The sequence below is a fragment of the Capsicum annuum genome, chromosome 4 (assembly GCF_002878395.1).
Source record: "Capsicum annuum cultivar UCD-10X-F1 chromosome 4, UCD10Xv1.1, whole genome shotgun sequence".
NCBI classification, from domain to species: domain Eukaryota; kingdom Viridiplantae; phylum Streptophyta; class Magnoliopsida; order Solanales; family Solanaceae; genus Capsicum; species Capsicum annuum.
In genome coordinates, this window is record NC_061114.1 from 618,508 (window position 1) to 631,797 (window position 13,290).

Genomic DNA, 13,290 nt, shown 5'->3' on the forward strand with positions numbered 1-13,290 from the left:
GCTTTCAGTTTAAGGGAGAGTGTTAGCAAATAAAGTCAGCAAATAAAATCCTATTTCCAGTCTATTTCCAGCTTTGTCCTAGTCTTTAGGAGAGTAGTTTATCGTGAATTTGTTTCCTATTTTTTAGGAGTTATCTTAGTTAGTCGTTTCAGCTTTTTGGTTTATTTTGTTGCGTCTTTCTGTGTATAAAATCAGCAGCCTATGACTATGAATAACAGTCAAGATAGTTCCATTAAATTCAGTGTATTGACTCCATCTTTAGTCTTAAAAATTTCTGCATATACTTCTCTGTTTCACATCTGTTTACACAACTACCTTTTACTTAAAGGCTGGCATACCTGAAGAATATATTTTTCACGAGAATATTTTGAGAACAATAACAAAGGTAGTAAACAATAAACTCTACTTTATGTCCTTAAATATTTTCTTTGTCTTAGTGTATGGCAATATGTCATATACGAACAATTCACATAATATGGACTAGAAAAAGTATTTTTTTTTCTTCAGAACTCAATTCAGCAATAGGTGGGAAAAATTAATTATTTGGTGTTTTCCCAGAAAAGGAAAAATAATAAACCCTCAAACCCAAATTGAAATATAGCATTTCCCATTTATTAACCTTTTTTTTTTTTTTGTGAAATGTGCACGTGGCATTAGGAAATAAGAGGCACACAAATATCCATGCAAACATTCACTTGCTTGTGCCCCCATAATTACATCAGTCAAGTCAAACTCCCTTCCTTTACTATGCTTTCTCTCATCCTTCTCACTTGCGAAAATGACACCTTGCTATATGAATACAAATAGGTTTCTATACAGCTAGCGTCTAATCCAATTTTTCATGCGAGGAACAAGCATACAGTTTGTCGAGGAGAAAATCAAACAACAGATGATTCAACCTCAATATTTGCGGTCATTCTGAAATTGCCAATTTGCTTACCAAAGGCTGCGGGATTGCTAATCTATATTAAAGCAGTGCAATTAGTTATACTGTTCTGGATTAGTTGTAGTTAGTGATGTGTTGGTTATCATCACAGTTTGAACTACTATTGTTTGCAATTGGTTATTTCACCGGCGTAATTTTATTTCTGTAGATAACATAGATGTTTTGTTTTATAGAACCTCTAATTTTTTTTTTATAGGTCAAATTTTTTTAGTGTAATAAAATGTTCTTAATTGATCCATTCGATATCCTATGTTGCACAGCACTCTTGTACCACAGAATAATAAAAATGAAGGTGCACTTATCAGTCTAACTATTGTCCTAGTACATCAAAATCATGTACCCACAGAGGTTGCTAATCATTTTATGTGACGCTCAAAATCCGCGAAATAATGAAAATCTAAATAGAACCATGTACCCAACACCAAAAATTGTTTGTAACTAACTTTCTAACAACCTAACAGCTGGTGCAGATGGCGCCTCAACAGACTCGAACCAGGTGCTTCCTGAACATCATGTGGAAGATACATCCAATGAGTTCAGTCAAATTTCCATCTTACCTTTCTGACAACTCTGGGATGACCGATCAGTACACAAAAGCCGGACCACTGCATGCATGATGTTTTATGTTATATCGAGCAGGTTTAAATTTGACATATTCTCACATGGGTCCTCCACCTTGACTAGATTTGTAACAACAAAACAGCATTGGTTCCTACTTGTCATATATGTTGTAATTGTTACAGTAACCAGCTTAACATGTCATTATCTCAACGAAAACAACTTAATTGGATCTATCGATCCCCCCATCAATTGGCAACTTAAGAGACCTTCAGTACTAGTTGTTGATATTTTAGTAGCTTTCCCAGGGGTTTACTCCGAGAAATGCTTTAAAATCACGGGTTCAATCCTAATAGTTGTTGATATTTTAGTAGCTTTTTTCATATATATATCTATACTCTGCATCAAAAGATATTTTAGTAGCTTTTTCAATACTGAATGCATTGAAAATCAAAATTATGGGCTCAAACATAACAATTGTTGAAATGTTAGTAGCGTTTTCGAAATATATCTATACTCTGTATCGAAAGTTATACAAATTCCAGTGAATCCATAGCTGACACTAGTTACATTTTGGTTTGCCAAAACTAAGTCCCTATTTGTTATGATGTAATTTACTGTCTTATTTGGTGTTTTCCCAAAAAAACGAAAAAATAATAAACCATCAAACCCAAATTAGAATATAACATTTCCCATTAATTAACCTTTTTTTGTCTTTTGGTGAAATGTGCATGTGGTATTAAAAAAAAAAATACTCACAAATATCCAAACAAACATTTAGAAAAAAAATAATAATACCTCGTCACATATGGCCCCCACAATTACATCAGTCAAGTCAAACTCCCTTCCTTGACTATGCTTTTATTTGGTTCCCCTACCACTGCCCTTCCCCCATGCTTTCTCTCATCCTTATCACTTGTGAAAATGACACATTGCTATATGTATAGCAATAGGTTGCTATACTGGTAGCCTCGAATCCTATTTTCATGCGAGGACCAAGTATATCGACATAGATTTTCAGTTTGTCGAGGAGAAAATCAAACAACAGCTGATTCAACCACAATATTTGCAAACTCATTCCCAAATTGCCGATTTGCTCACCAAAGGCGTCAGGATTGCTAGTCTATATTAGAGCAATGCAATTAGTTATACTGTTCTGGATTAGTTGTAGTTAGTGATGTGTTGGTTATCATCACAGTTTGAACTACTCTTGTTTGCAACAGGCTATCTCACCGGCATATATTTTATTCCTTTAGATAACATCGATGTTTAGTTTTATAGAACTTCTAATTTTTATATAGGTCAAATTTTCTTAGTGTAATAAAATGTTCTTAATAGATTAATGTGATATGCTACGTTACACAGCACTCTTGTACCTCAGAATAATCAAAACGAAGGTGCACTTATCAGTCTTAACTATTGTCCTAGTACATTGAAATCATGTACACACAGAGGTTGCTAACCATTTTATGGGACGATCAAAATCCGCAAATTAATGAAAATCCAAATAGAACCATGTACCCAGCACCAAAAATTGTTTGTAACTAACTTTCTAACAACCTTACAGCTGGTGCAGACTCGAACCAGGTGCTTCCTGAACATCATATGGAACCTGGTCAAATTTCCATCTTACCTTTCCGACAACTCTGGGATGACCGATCAGAACACAAAACCGGACCAGTGCATGCAAGATGTTTTATGTTATATCGAGCAGGTATAAATTTATAACAACAAAATAGCATTGGTTCCTAATTTTCATATACGTTGTAATTGGATCTATCGATCCCCACATCAATTGGCAACTTAAGAGACCTTCAGGGTATGCACATCACTAGTAACAAAATTACAGGTTCAAGCCTAATATATATCTATACTTATGATTTTCATGGGTTCAACTTCTATGATTTTCAATATTGAATTCACTGTCATATCAAAATTATGTGTTCAAGCCTAATAGTTGTTGCTATTTTAGTAACTTTTTTCATATATATATATATACTCTCCATATCAAAAGATATAAATCCTTGTGAACCCATAGCTGACACTAGTTAAATTTTGGTTTGCCAAAACTAAATTCCTATTCATTATGATATTGTAGTCAGTACTGTTTAAGTTGTTAAACAAAGATAATAATAAAGAAAATCTATTCAATTCATTCTTGCTCCTCCAATGAGCATCTTACATTTGGTTATAAAACTTAGTGTAAGACTCCTTTTTGAGTCTTCTTTCTTGAACAAATTAAAGTTATTTTATTGTTTCTTTACATGACTTAATTAATGAATAAAGGAAAGCTATTCCTTTTTACATTAAAGTGTGTATGGAAAATTCTCATAAAAAAGATTTTTGTAGATTTTAAAATCAGAAAGAGAAAGAGTCCTCTTTGCTATTTAAAGTCTCAAAACCACATCATTACTATCCATATCCATATATTCTTACCAATATAAGCAATTATGGAGAAACTTGTTGCTTTCACCTCTTTTCTCTTGTTCCTTCAGTATTATGTTATAAGTAGTTCAGGCATGAACCAATTTAATATCTCCACTGATCAATTAGCTCTTCTTTCCCTGAAATCACAAATCATTCCGGACCCCTTTCACTTCTTGGATGAAAGTTGGTCTCTAGCTACGTCTGCCTACGATTGGGTTGGAGTCACTTGTGGCTCTTGTCACCAGAGAGTGAGATTTTTGAATCTTTCCAACATGGATCTCACGTGCGTAATACCCCGTGAACTTGGGAACCTCACATTTCTTGTTTCTCTTGACTTGGGAAGAAACAATTTCCATGGAAATTTGCCTCAAGAAATGTCACACTTGCATCGGCTTAAGTTTCTTGATTTAAGTGTCAACAGCTTCAGCGGGAGGTTCTTTTTTGGTTTGGGTTTTTACACCAACTTCAAGTACTAAATCTTGGAAATAATAGTTTCACTGGTTCCATCCCTTCTTCATTTTCTAATATGTCCAGTGTCCACACTTGAGACTTTGAATCTAAAATTCAATTCCATAGAGGGCCAAGTACCAAAAGTGATTGGAAGCCTTATAAACCTTGGAGTATTAAAGTTGAGGGGTAACAAGCTCAAAGGTTCTATTCCTCTGTCACTCTCGAACGCCTCAAGGTTGGAGACTTTAGATTTATCTTATAATTCTTGGAACATTCCAGAAGGGATTGGCAATCTTCACAACATGAAATGGTTGTCCATACAATATAATCAACTTACGGGTTCTATACCATTCACAATTTTCAATATTTCTAGGATCGAATTCATTGCATTTACAGGAAATAGTTTATTGGGATATCTTCCCAATGGTTTATGCAATGGTCTCCCAATACTGAAAGGGCTTTATCTGTCTTATAACAAGCTTCATTGTCATATGCCGACAAGCTTGTCAAATTGTTCACAACTTCAAGTATTGTCTTTATCAAAAAATGAGTTTGATGGACGAATACATAGTGAAATTTGAAGATTGAGTAACTTGCAACAATTGTATCTCGGAACTAACCATTTCACTGGTACATTTTATCTTATGAATACTACCACTATTGTATCTTATTACTTCAGAATTTTATTTTATTGCGTATTAAATGCAGGGATAATTCCACATGAAATTGGAAATCTTGTTAATTTGGTGGAGTTATGGATGGCGAGAAACCAGATTACCGGCTCTGTCCCGATCTCAATATACAATATCTCTTCGCTGCAAATTTTGTCACTGTGGCAGAACAATCTTAGTGGATTCTTACCACGGGAGATTGGCAACTTAACCAACATTCAATTTCCATAAACTTTTTTCAGTGAAAGATAAATGGAAATATGAAGTTTTTATCACTATAATTATGAGAAAAGTATCATGTGTAACAAATAAAGTCACATGAACCAACCCCTCCCTCAAATAAATAAATAGCCTCATCTTTTGGTGGAGTATTGCAGATTGAAAAAGAAAAGATAGCAATTAGAAAGAACATACAACAGCATACCCAGTGTATTCCCAAAAGTGGGGTCTGGGAGGGGAGGATAGAGTGTATACAGAGCTTAGCTCTACCTCAGAGGTGAGGTAGAGAGGATGTTTTATATAGACTCCCGGCTAAAGACATAAGTAGTTTTTTTTTTTTAAAAAAAAGATGTAATAGAAGTACCAGAGATAATAAATTCAACTAGTCAACATGCAAAGGATAAAGACAAATATCTGAGAACAACAGATGCCTCAAGAAAGTAGATAGCGACATAACTAGTTATCTAACACTGATCTAGACTTCTTTTCGGTAATATAAATCTACTAGAGTGTTACCGCAAAGAGATCAATGAGATAAAGAGCATGCTACTGGCTACATTGATCTTTCTGAATGGTGGCACTAAACAATCATCAGCTGCAGGAGCTGAAGGAATCAACAGCAACAAAAAAAATCATGTCGTCTAGTATAAGGGGAAAAGAAACAGAGACTAGAAGAATCATTTAAAGGGGGGAAATTAGTCCGGAATCAATAGAAAGTGAATAGGAAAGAATAAGACAAAATCTGTTGGAGAAATGCCGGTGATAAGGAATAGTAGGTTCTCTTTATTAAAAGAGAAAAGGAGTAATGTCTCTCCATCAAATTTAAGGAAAAAAACAAAGGAACAGAGTAATAAATTCGAACGATTTTACCAGAATAGTTTCTCGACCTATTCTTCATTGTCACATTCATATTTGTAAGTCAATAAGCAACCGATCACAGCTACAACCTACCCGTTATTAGTATCAAATAGCCACATTATCTAACAAAATGAAAGTTAAAAATTACTTAAATAGTAGAAGTACCAACCCAATAGTACTAATACCAACTCAGTACCAAATTCATCAGTAATTACCCATTATCAAAATTCACTTACTTGAGCACCAATTAAACAGTCAAATAACAAAAGCAGTTAAAAGTTCTCCCTGAATGGCAAAATCATACATAACCATATAGCAGTATAACCAATTGAATATCTCAAAAATCGCTAAAACAAAAACCTTCACCAAGAATAACAAGAAAGCAATCAACTTCCAGAACAAATGTAACCTTTGAACACAATGAAAAAGGACTTACCCAAAGAACTCACATTTTATACTCGTAAAACCAAATTGAAGAACTCAAAAATTGCCAAAACAAACAACTTCAACAAGAATAACAAGAAAGCAATCAAATTAAAGAACACATGCAATCTTTGAACTCACTGAAAGTGGAGTTACAGAAAAACTCCCATTTTATGTCTGGAAAACCAAATAGGTATCTCTAAAACAATAAATTCAGCATGAAAGAAAACAATCAACTTCAAAAACAAATGCAATCATGAATTTTCACAAAAATTGGAATTACATTAAGAACTCACATTGTACATCTGGTAAACCAAATGGGCATGTCTAAAACAATAAAGTCACCAAGAAAGAAAGTAATCATCAACTTCCAAAACAGATGTAATCTTCAACTTACAGAAAGTGGAATTACCTAGAGAACTGACAATTTCAATTCGGAAAACCAAATGGGTATCTCTAAAACAAAAAATTCAGCAATAAAAACAAGAAAGAAAGCAATCAACTTCAAACACAAACGGAACACTGAAAAAATTGACTCTATAAAACAAGAAACCAAAAAGGGTATCACTAAAAATAGGTGAGAAAAGAAGAAAGGAAGAAGAGTACCGTCTCCTTTGGAATGGATGGGTTATTTCTCTTCAAATTGTTGGGACGTTGTACAATTTCATCAATCTTCAACTCACAAAAAATCAAATTACACAAAGAACTCACAAGAATCACTGAAAACCGCCAACTCACAAGAATTACACAAACCAAATTACACAAATTGATATCTCTAAAACAACAGTTTCACCAAGAATAACAAGAAAGAAAGAAATTACTACCAAACTCATCCAAAATGGACTCCATAAATCAAGAAATTAAACGGGTAGCAGTAAAAATTGATGAAAAGAAGTACCGTCTCAACGGATGGTTTATTTCTCTTCAAAATTTTGTGACGGTGTAATTGAGAATAAGCCTTACTGCAACATTTCATCAGCTGAATATTATTACATATGTTTTAAGATTTTTCTTTTTGGGTAATTGAAAATTTGAGGGAATGAAATATATCGGAGGAAAGATAATATTTTAGTATTAACAATCACCAGACCTGACATTGATTTTCTGGGCAGAGGGGCATTGCAGTCTTTTCCGGACATAATACAACGTCAGATATTTTTTTCCAATATAACAGTTGTTTCTCACGATGTCCAAACTACAGTATCCTGAAGTCTCTCCTGAATTTTTTTTGTCACTTCCACAAAATGGAAAGCTGGAGTAATATAAAATATCTTTGCACCAGTTGTCCCGTCTTTTTCTTCACCTGTTGAAGACATAATGAAGTAAATAATGTTTTTTGTATTTAACATTAAAGCCTTAAGCTGAAATGGTCACAAAATCTCTGAAGATTTAGTTACAAACAATACTCTTGTTCTATGAGTCATCTCATAGGAGAAGACGATTAAATGTGGAACAACAAAACCATTACAGCTTGAAATACTCTTGTTTGCAGTTGGTACATGCCCCTAATTTGGAAGACAAGTCTCTCGCAGAAATTGTGATAGATCAGGAAGAGATAAGTTACTCAGAGGAGAAAATGTAGCGTTTGAGTGTGAAGAGATGGAGGACTCGGAAGAAGAGACGATATTTGAATCTGAGATAACTAATGATGAAAATAAGGTATGTCTTCGAAAATAACTCTCACAAACTATGAAAGAATTCTCAGATTTCTTTAGGCGGATTTACGTTAAGTCAGTCCAGTTATTTCTTCTCAAATTAGTTATTCTGTATGTGCACTTTCCTGTGGCAAGCTAATCATTTCTTATTACTCACTCTGCAAGCGCCCTAGCAATAAGTAATAATGTGGGTACCTTTTTAGGACACATTTTGCAACAGAAACTCAAGATCATACTTGTTCTGACATGCCAGATCCCTGAAAATTTGCGTGCAGAACAGATTCATGAAGGAAAAAAGACATAAGCTTTGATTGCTGATACGAATGTGGAAATTCAGAATAGTACTAAGAAAGATGACGTTGACTGGTTTAGCTTTTGAAATTTCCTCGAAGTAACAGCCAGGATTCATATGTTCCTTGGATGTGTCAATATGAATCTAAAACGTCTACTAACATCGAAATCAAATTGAGTCAAATTCTTCAAAAACTAAAACCAAAATCAATTCTTTGATGAGAATAAGGAAGAATAAATTTCATTTAAGTCTATTACACAAAAATTATTTTTCTTTTGTACATTACACAAAAGTCACTTTATTTTGCTCCGGTCATCACAAAAGTCACTATAGCCGAATTTTACAATAATTCCACCGGAAAAATGATGTGGTAATATGCTCTAAATTTTAATTTAAGAGAATATAATATACTACCTATATCTTGACCTTTTTTATATGTACCCGACCCAATTTTTCTTATGGATTATATAGCAGAAGAAAATAAATTTCTCAATAGATAAGGCTACCTAGTGAAGACTATTTTCACAAAAAAAAAAAAAAATGATTTATATTTTTATGAAATGAAATTATACTTATCTATTCTTAAAATCCTCTAAAGTTGAGACATGTATTGGTAATTATTTTTTTTTCCTCTAATATTATAGCATGTAGTTGATAAAATTATTTTTCTCCCTCAAAAATTATGATATGTATTTGATCAATTTTTTTTTCATACATTTTTTTCTTGCCACTTGGGCCTTTTCATTCAGTACATCATAATAATGTGCTAAACTACTCTATTTATTGAGTTTGTCTTTATCTTTTAAATTGTTTGACTAATCGATTGATTCTCTTAAAAAATTTGACTATAATATTCAGTTTCTGATAAATTACATACTGTTTAATTAATTTAATTGATAAAAATAAAAAATAAATATCCTATAATTTCTTTATCTATTAATTTATTGACTTTTTTGATGGTTGGAGCAAAGTTAAATGACTTTTGTGTATTGAATGAATGAAAAGTGACTTTTGCGTAATCGATACAAAGTTAAGTGACCATTGATTTACTCGAATAAGGAGTTATAGTGCGTCGTTTGTATCTGAAAACTAAAGCTGAATACCAAATAACAAAATATCTACTTGTTATATATGTTGTAATTGTTACATTAACCAGCTTAACATATCATTATCTCAACGAAAACAACTTAAGTGGATCTATCCATTTCCACATCAATTGGCAACTTAAGAGACCTTTAGGGCTTGCACATGAGTAATAACAAACTTTGCCGGGGGTTTACTCCGAGAAATCCTTTAAAATTACGGGTTCAAACCTAACAGTTGTTGATGTTTTAGTAGCTTTTTCTATATATATCAATACTCCGTATCAAAAGATATAAATCCCCGTGAACCCATAGTTGACACTAGTTAAATTTTGGTTTTCCAAAACTAAATCCCTATTCATTATGATATTGTAGTCCGTACTATTTAAGTTGTTAACTCAAATTATGAAAATCTATTCAATTCATTCTTGCTCCTCCAATGAGCATCTTACATTTGGTATAAAACTTAGTGGAAGACTCCTTTTTGAGTCTTCTTTCTTGGTCTGCCACTTAAACAAATCAAAGTCATTTTTTTTTTGTTTCTTTTGTTTTATTATTAGTCTGTAGATGACTTAATTAATGAATAAAGGAAAGTTATTCCTTTTTTCCTTAAAATATGTGTGAATGGAAAATTCTCATAAAAAAAAAGATTTTATTATTTTTCGTTTTCCGGAAAAACACCAAATCAGTCAGTAATTTCCTGGGAAAGATATTCAATTGTCGTGTTGTACTTTTTTCTTTCCGCTCCTTTGTACATTTGTGTGTTTTCGAGATTGCAGACATTCTTCATTCCCCTTTATGCTGACTCTCAATGCTCATCATCTGACTTGAAGGTTGTCGGAAACCAAATCCTTTTCGCGGCCATACCGAGCCTGAAAATGAGCAGTTAGTTAAATAGGCTTTTGCAGTGCAGGTGCTTTGCCAAAACAAACTCAGATATGTTAAAAGCTCTCCCCGATTGGGTGTCTTCTTGGCCACGGGGAGTATGGACCAGCTTGAAGAATTTTGTGGCTCAATGTGCAGTTAGTTATGTCATCAAGTTTATGCAATTCCCTTATTTCATGGAAGACCAAGAAACAGAAAACAGTTAGCTAGAGCGCTGCGAATTCGAGAGAGGAATTAGCTATATGAATACAAATAGGCAAGTAATACCAATGTTTTAAAATCTGGTTGGTTTGTTGCAAGAATTAGGGGTACCAGTTCTTACTCCAATGAGATTACACTGTGATAGCAAGGCTTCTATACAGATCGCCTCTAATCCTATTGTTCATGCGAGGACTAAGCATATCGACATAGATTTGGAAACTCATTCCCAAATTGCAGATTTGCTCACCAATGGCTGGCGGGTATGCTAATCCATATTAGAGCCGTGCAGTTAGTTATAACTGTTTTAGATTTAGTTGTTAGTTAAGTGTTGGTTGTTAGTACAGAACTGATCTTTAGTTAGGAACATGAGACCTGTTCAGTTCAATGGGTTATCTTTTTTCCAATTGGTTGTCTTACTGGCATAATTTTATTTCTGTAGATGTCTAGTTTTATAGAACTTAATTTTTCTTAAAGGTCAATTTTTTTTAGTATAATAAAATGTTTTTAATAGAGCGGAATGGAGGCCTAAGATTCATTTCATACCAACCAGTACTTTGTGATCGAGGCAGAGTTAACTTTATGAATGCAAAGCTATATATCTGTTTGAGTAATGGCGTGCAAGAAAGGATATACAGTCATAAAAATAGCAAATGCCGCAAAGCCATATACCAATTAGCAATAGTGTTGCAGATAAGTAATCAGAATCTACAGGAAACCAGTGTGTCAAAGGATAGTACTTAGAATAATGTTACAGGAGGAAAGAAACGAGTCAAGTCTAACTCGAGTTTTAGTATATCCAGTTTGTATCCTCTATTGCACGGCACTCTTGTACCTCAGAATAATAAAAAGGAAGGTGCACGGATCAAAAGTGGCGGAGCCAGGATTTTCATTGAAGAGGGTTTAGAAGTAAACATACAGACTAGTCTAAGAGGGTTCAACATCTATTATATACACATAAAAATATTTTTGACCATGTAAAAGTAGTATAATTTTTTGTCGAAGAGGGTATGAACCCCCAGATTGAAGGTGGCTCCGCCAGTGTGGTTCAGTCGAACTATAGTTTTAGTACATCCAGTTCGTTCAATTTCTTTTCAGGTGCACCCAAGTTCATAATGTTGTCGATTGTTAGTTATACCCTCTACCCCTATATGGGAAATCCATTGGTAGCAGAAGGGTGGCTGACCATTTTATGGAAAGATCAAAATTTGCAAAACAATGAAACTCCAAATAGAACCATGTATAGAGCAGCACCGTGATGATGAAACTGGAAATGACGTTGACGATTTGGAAAAAAATAATGTTAGTACTTTTTTAGGACACATTTTGCAACAGAAGCTACTGCATTAACTCTTTGCTCTAGATCCTATTCGTTCCAGTGGTCCGTACACTACGTTTGCTTCTGACATGATAGAATTGGTGAACCTGTTGTTTCGCATAGAGCAGATTCATGGAGGAAAACAGACACAATCTTTGATTGCTAATACGAATGTGGAAAATCCGAATGTTACCATGAAAGATGAAGGCTTTTGTAATTACCTCGAAGAAACACCCAGGGTTCATATGGTCCTTGGATATGTCAGCATATTACGGAAGGCGTAATATTCTACTCTGGAAAATGAAAAAAGTATATAACATTGGCTGTTACATTAGTAGCTTTTTTAATATTGAATACATTGAAATATCAAAATTATAGGCCCAAACATAATAGTTGTTGATATGTCAGTAGCATTTTCGATATATATCTAGCATTTTCGATATATATCTATACTCTGTATCGAAAGTTATACGAATTCCGGTGAACCCATAGCTGATACTAGTTACATTTTGGTTTGCCAAAACTAAGTCCCTATTTGTTATGATGTAATAGTCAGCATCTTAATATTAAGTTGTCAACACTTATGTAACAACAACAACAACAACAACAAACCCAGTGTATTCCCACCTAGTGGGGTCTGGGGGGTAAGATGTACGCAGTCCATACCTCTACCTCTGATGAAGTAGAAAGGCTGTTTCCGATAGACCCCCAGTTGTCAACACTTATGTAAAACAAAAATAATACCCCAACCAAGAAAATCTTTAATTGATGTCCTTAGTGTGGTTATTCAAGATTTAGTGTCCAACCATGCCCCAATTCATCAAAGCACAAATCAAATAGGAAAAGATTGCTAGTTCTATTTCTTTTGCTAGGACTTGCAATTTGTGTTTTTATGGATAAGGTATAGAAGAGGTAAAAGAGCTCCTCAACAAGCAGATTCATCATCTACCATAACACTAGAAAGAATTTCATAGTATGAACTTTTCCAAGGAATGGATGACCTTGGTGAGAGTAATCTGATTTGTTCTGGAAGTTTTGGCTCTGTTTACAAAGGCATTCTCAGAAGTGGAACTGCCATTGAAGTTAAAGTGTTCAATCTACAACTGGATGCGGCATTCAAGAGTTTCGATATGGAATGTGAAGTTTTGCATAGCCTTCGCCATAGGAATCTCGTAAAAGACATTACTAGTTGTTCTAATCTTGATTTCAAGGCTTAGGTTCTCGAGTATATGCCTAATGGGAGTCTTGAGAAATATTTGTATCCGCACAACTACTTCCTTGATACCAGGCAGAGACTAAGCATAATGA

The 13,290-nt window shown here is 33.9% G+C and overlaps 1 protein-coding gene across 1 annotated transcript in view; it reads left to right on the forward strand.

Moving 5' to 3' along the window:
- Positions 1 to 12,266, forward strand: part of LOC124897664 (receptor-like protein 12) — a 24,009-nt gene extending 11,743 nt beyond the window's left edge. The window contains exons 2-8 of the mRNA XM_047410830.1: positions 3,072 to 3,218; positions 4,000 to 4,364; positions 4,755 to 4,951; positions 5,090 to 5,254; positions 8,102 to 8,211; positions 10,361 to 10,466; positions 12,028 to 12,266. Coding sequence (XP_047266786.1) covers positions 3,072 to 3,218; positions 4,000 to 4,364; positions 4,755 to 4,951; positions 5,090 to 5,254; positions 8,102 to 8,211; positions 10,361 to 10,466; positions 12,028 to 12,266 — 1,329 coding nt within the window. The remainder of the gene's footprint in view (positions 1 to 3,071; positions 3,219 to 3,999; positions 4,365 to 4,754; positions 4,952 to 5,089; positions 5,255 to 8,101; positions 8,212 to 10,360; positions 10,467 to 12,027) is intronic.
- The last annotated feature ends 1,024 nt before the right edge of the window (positions 12,267 to 13,290 follow it).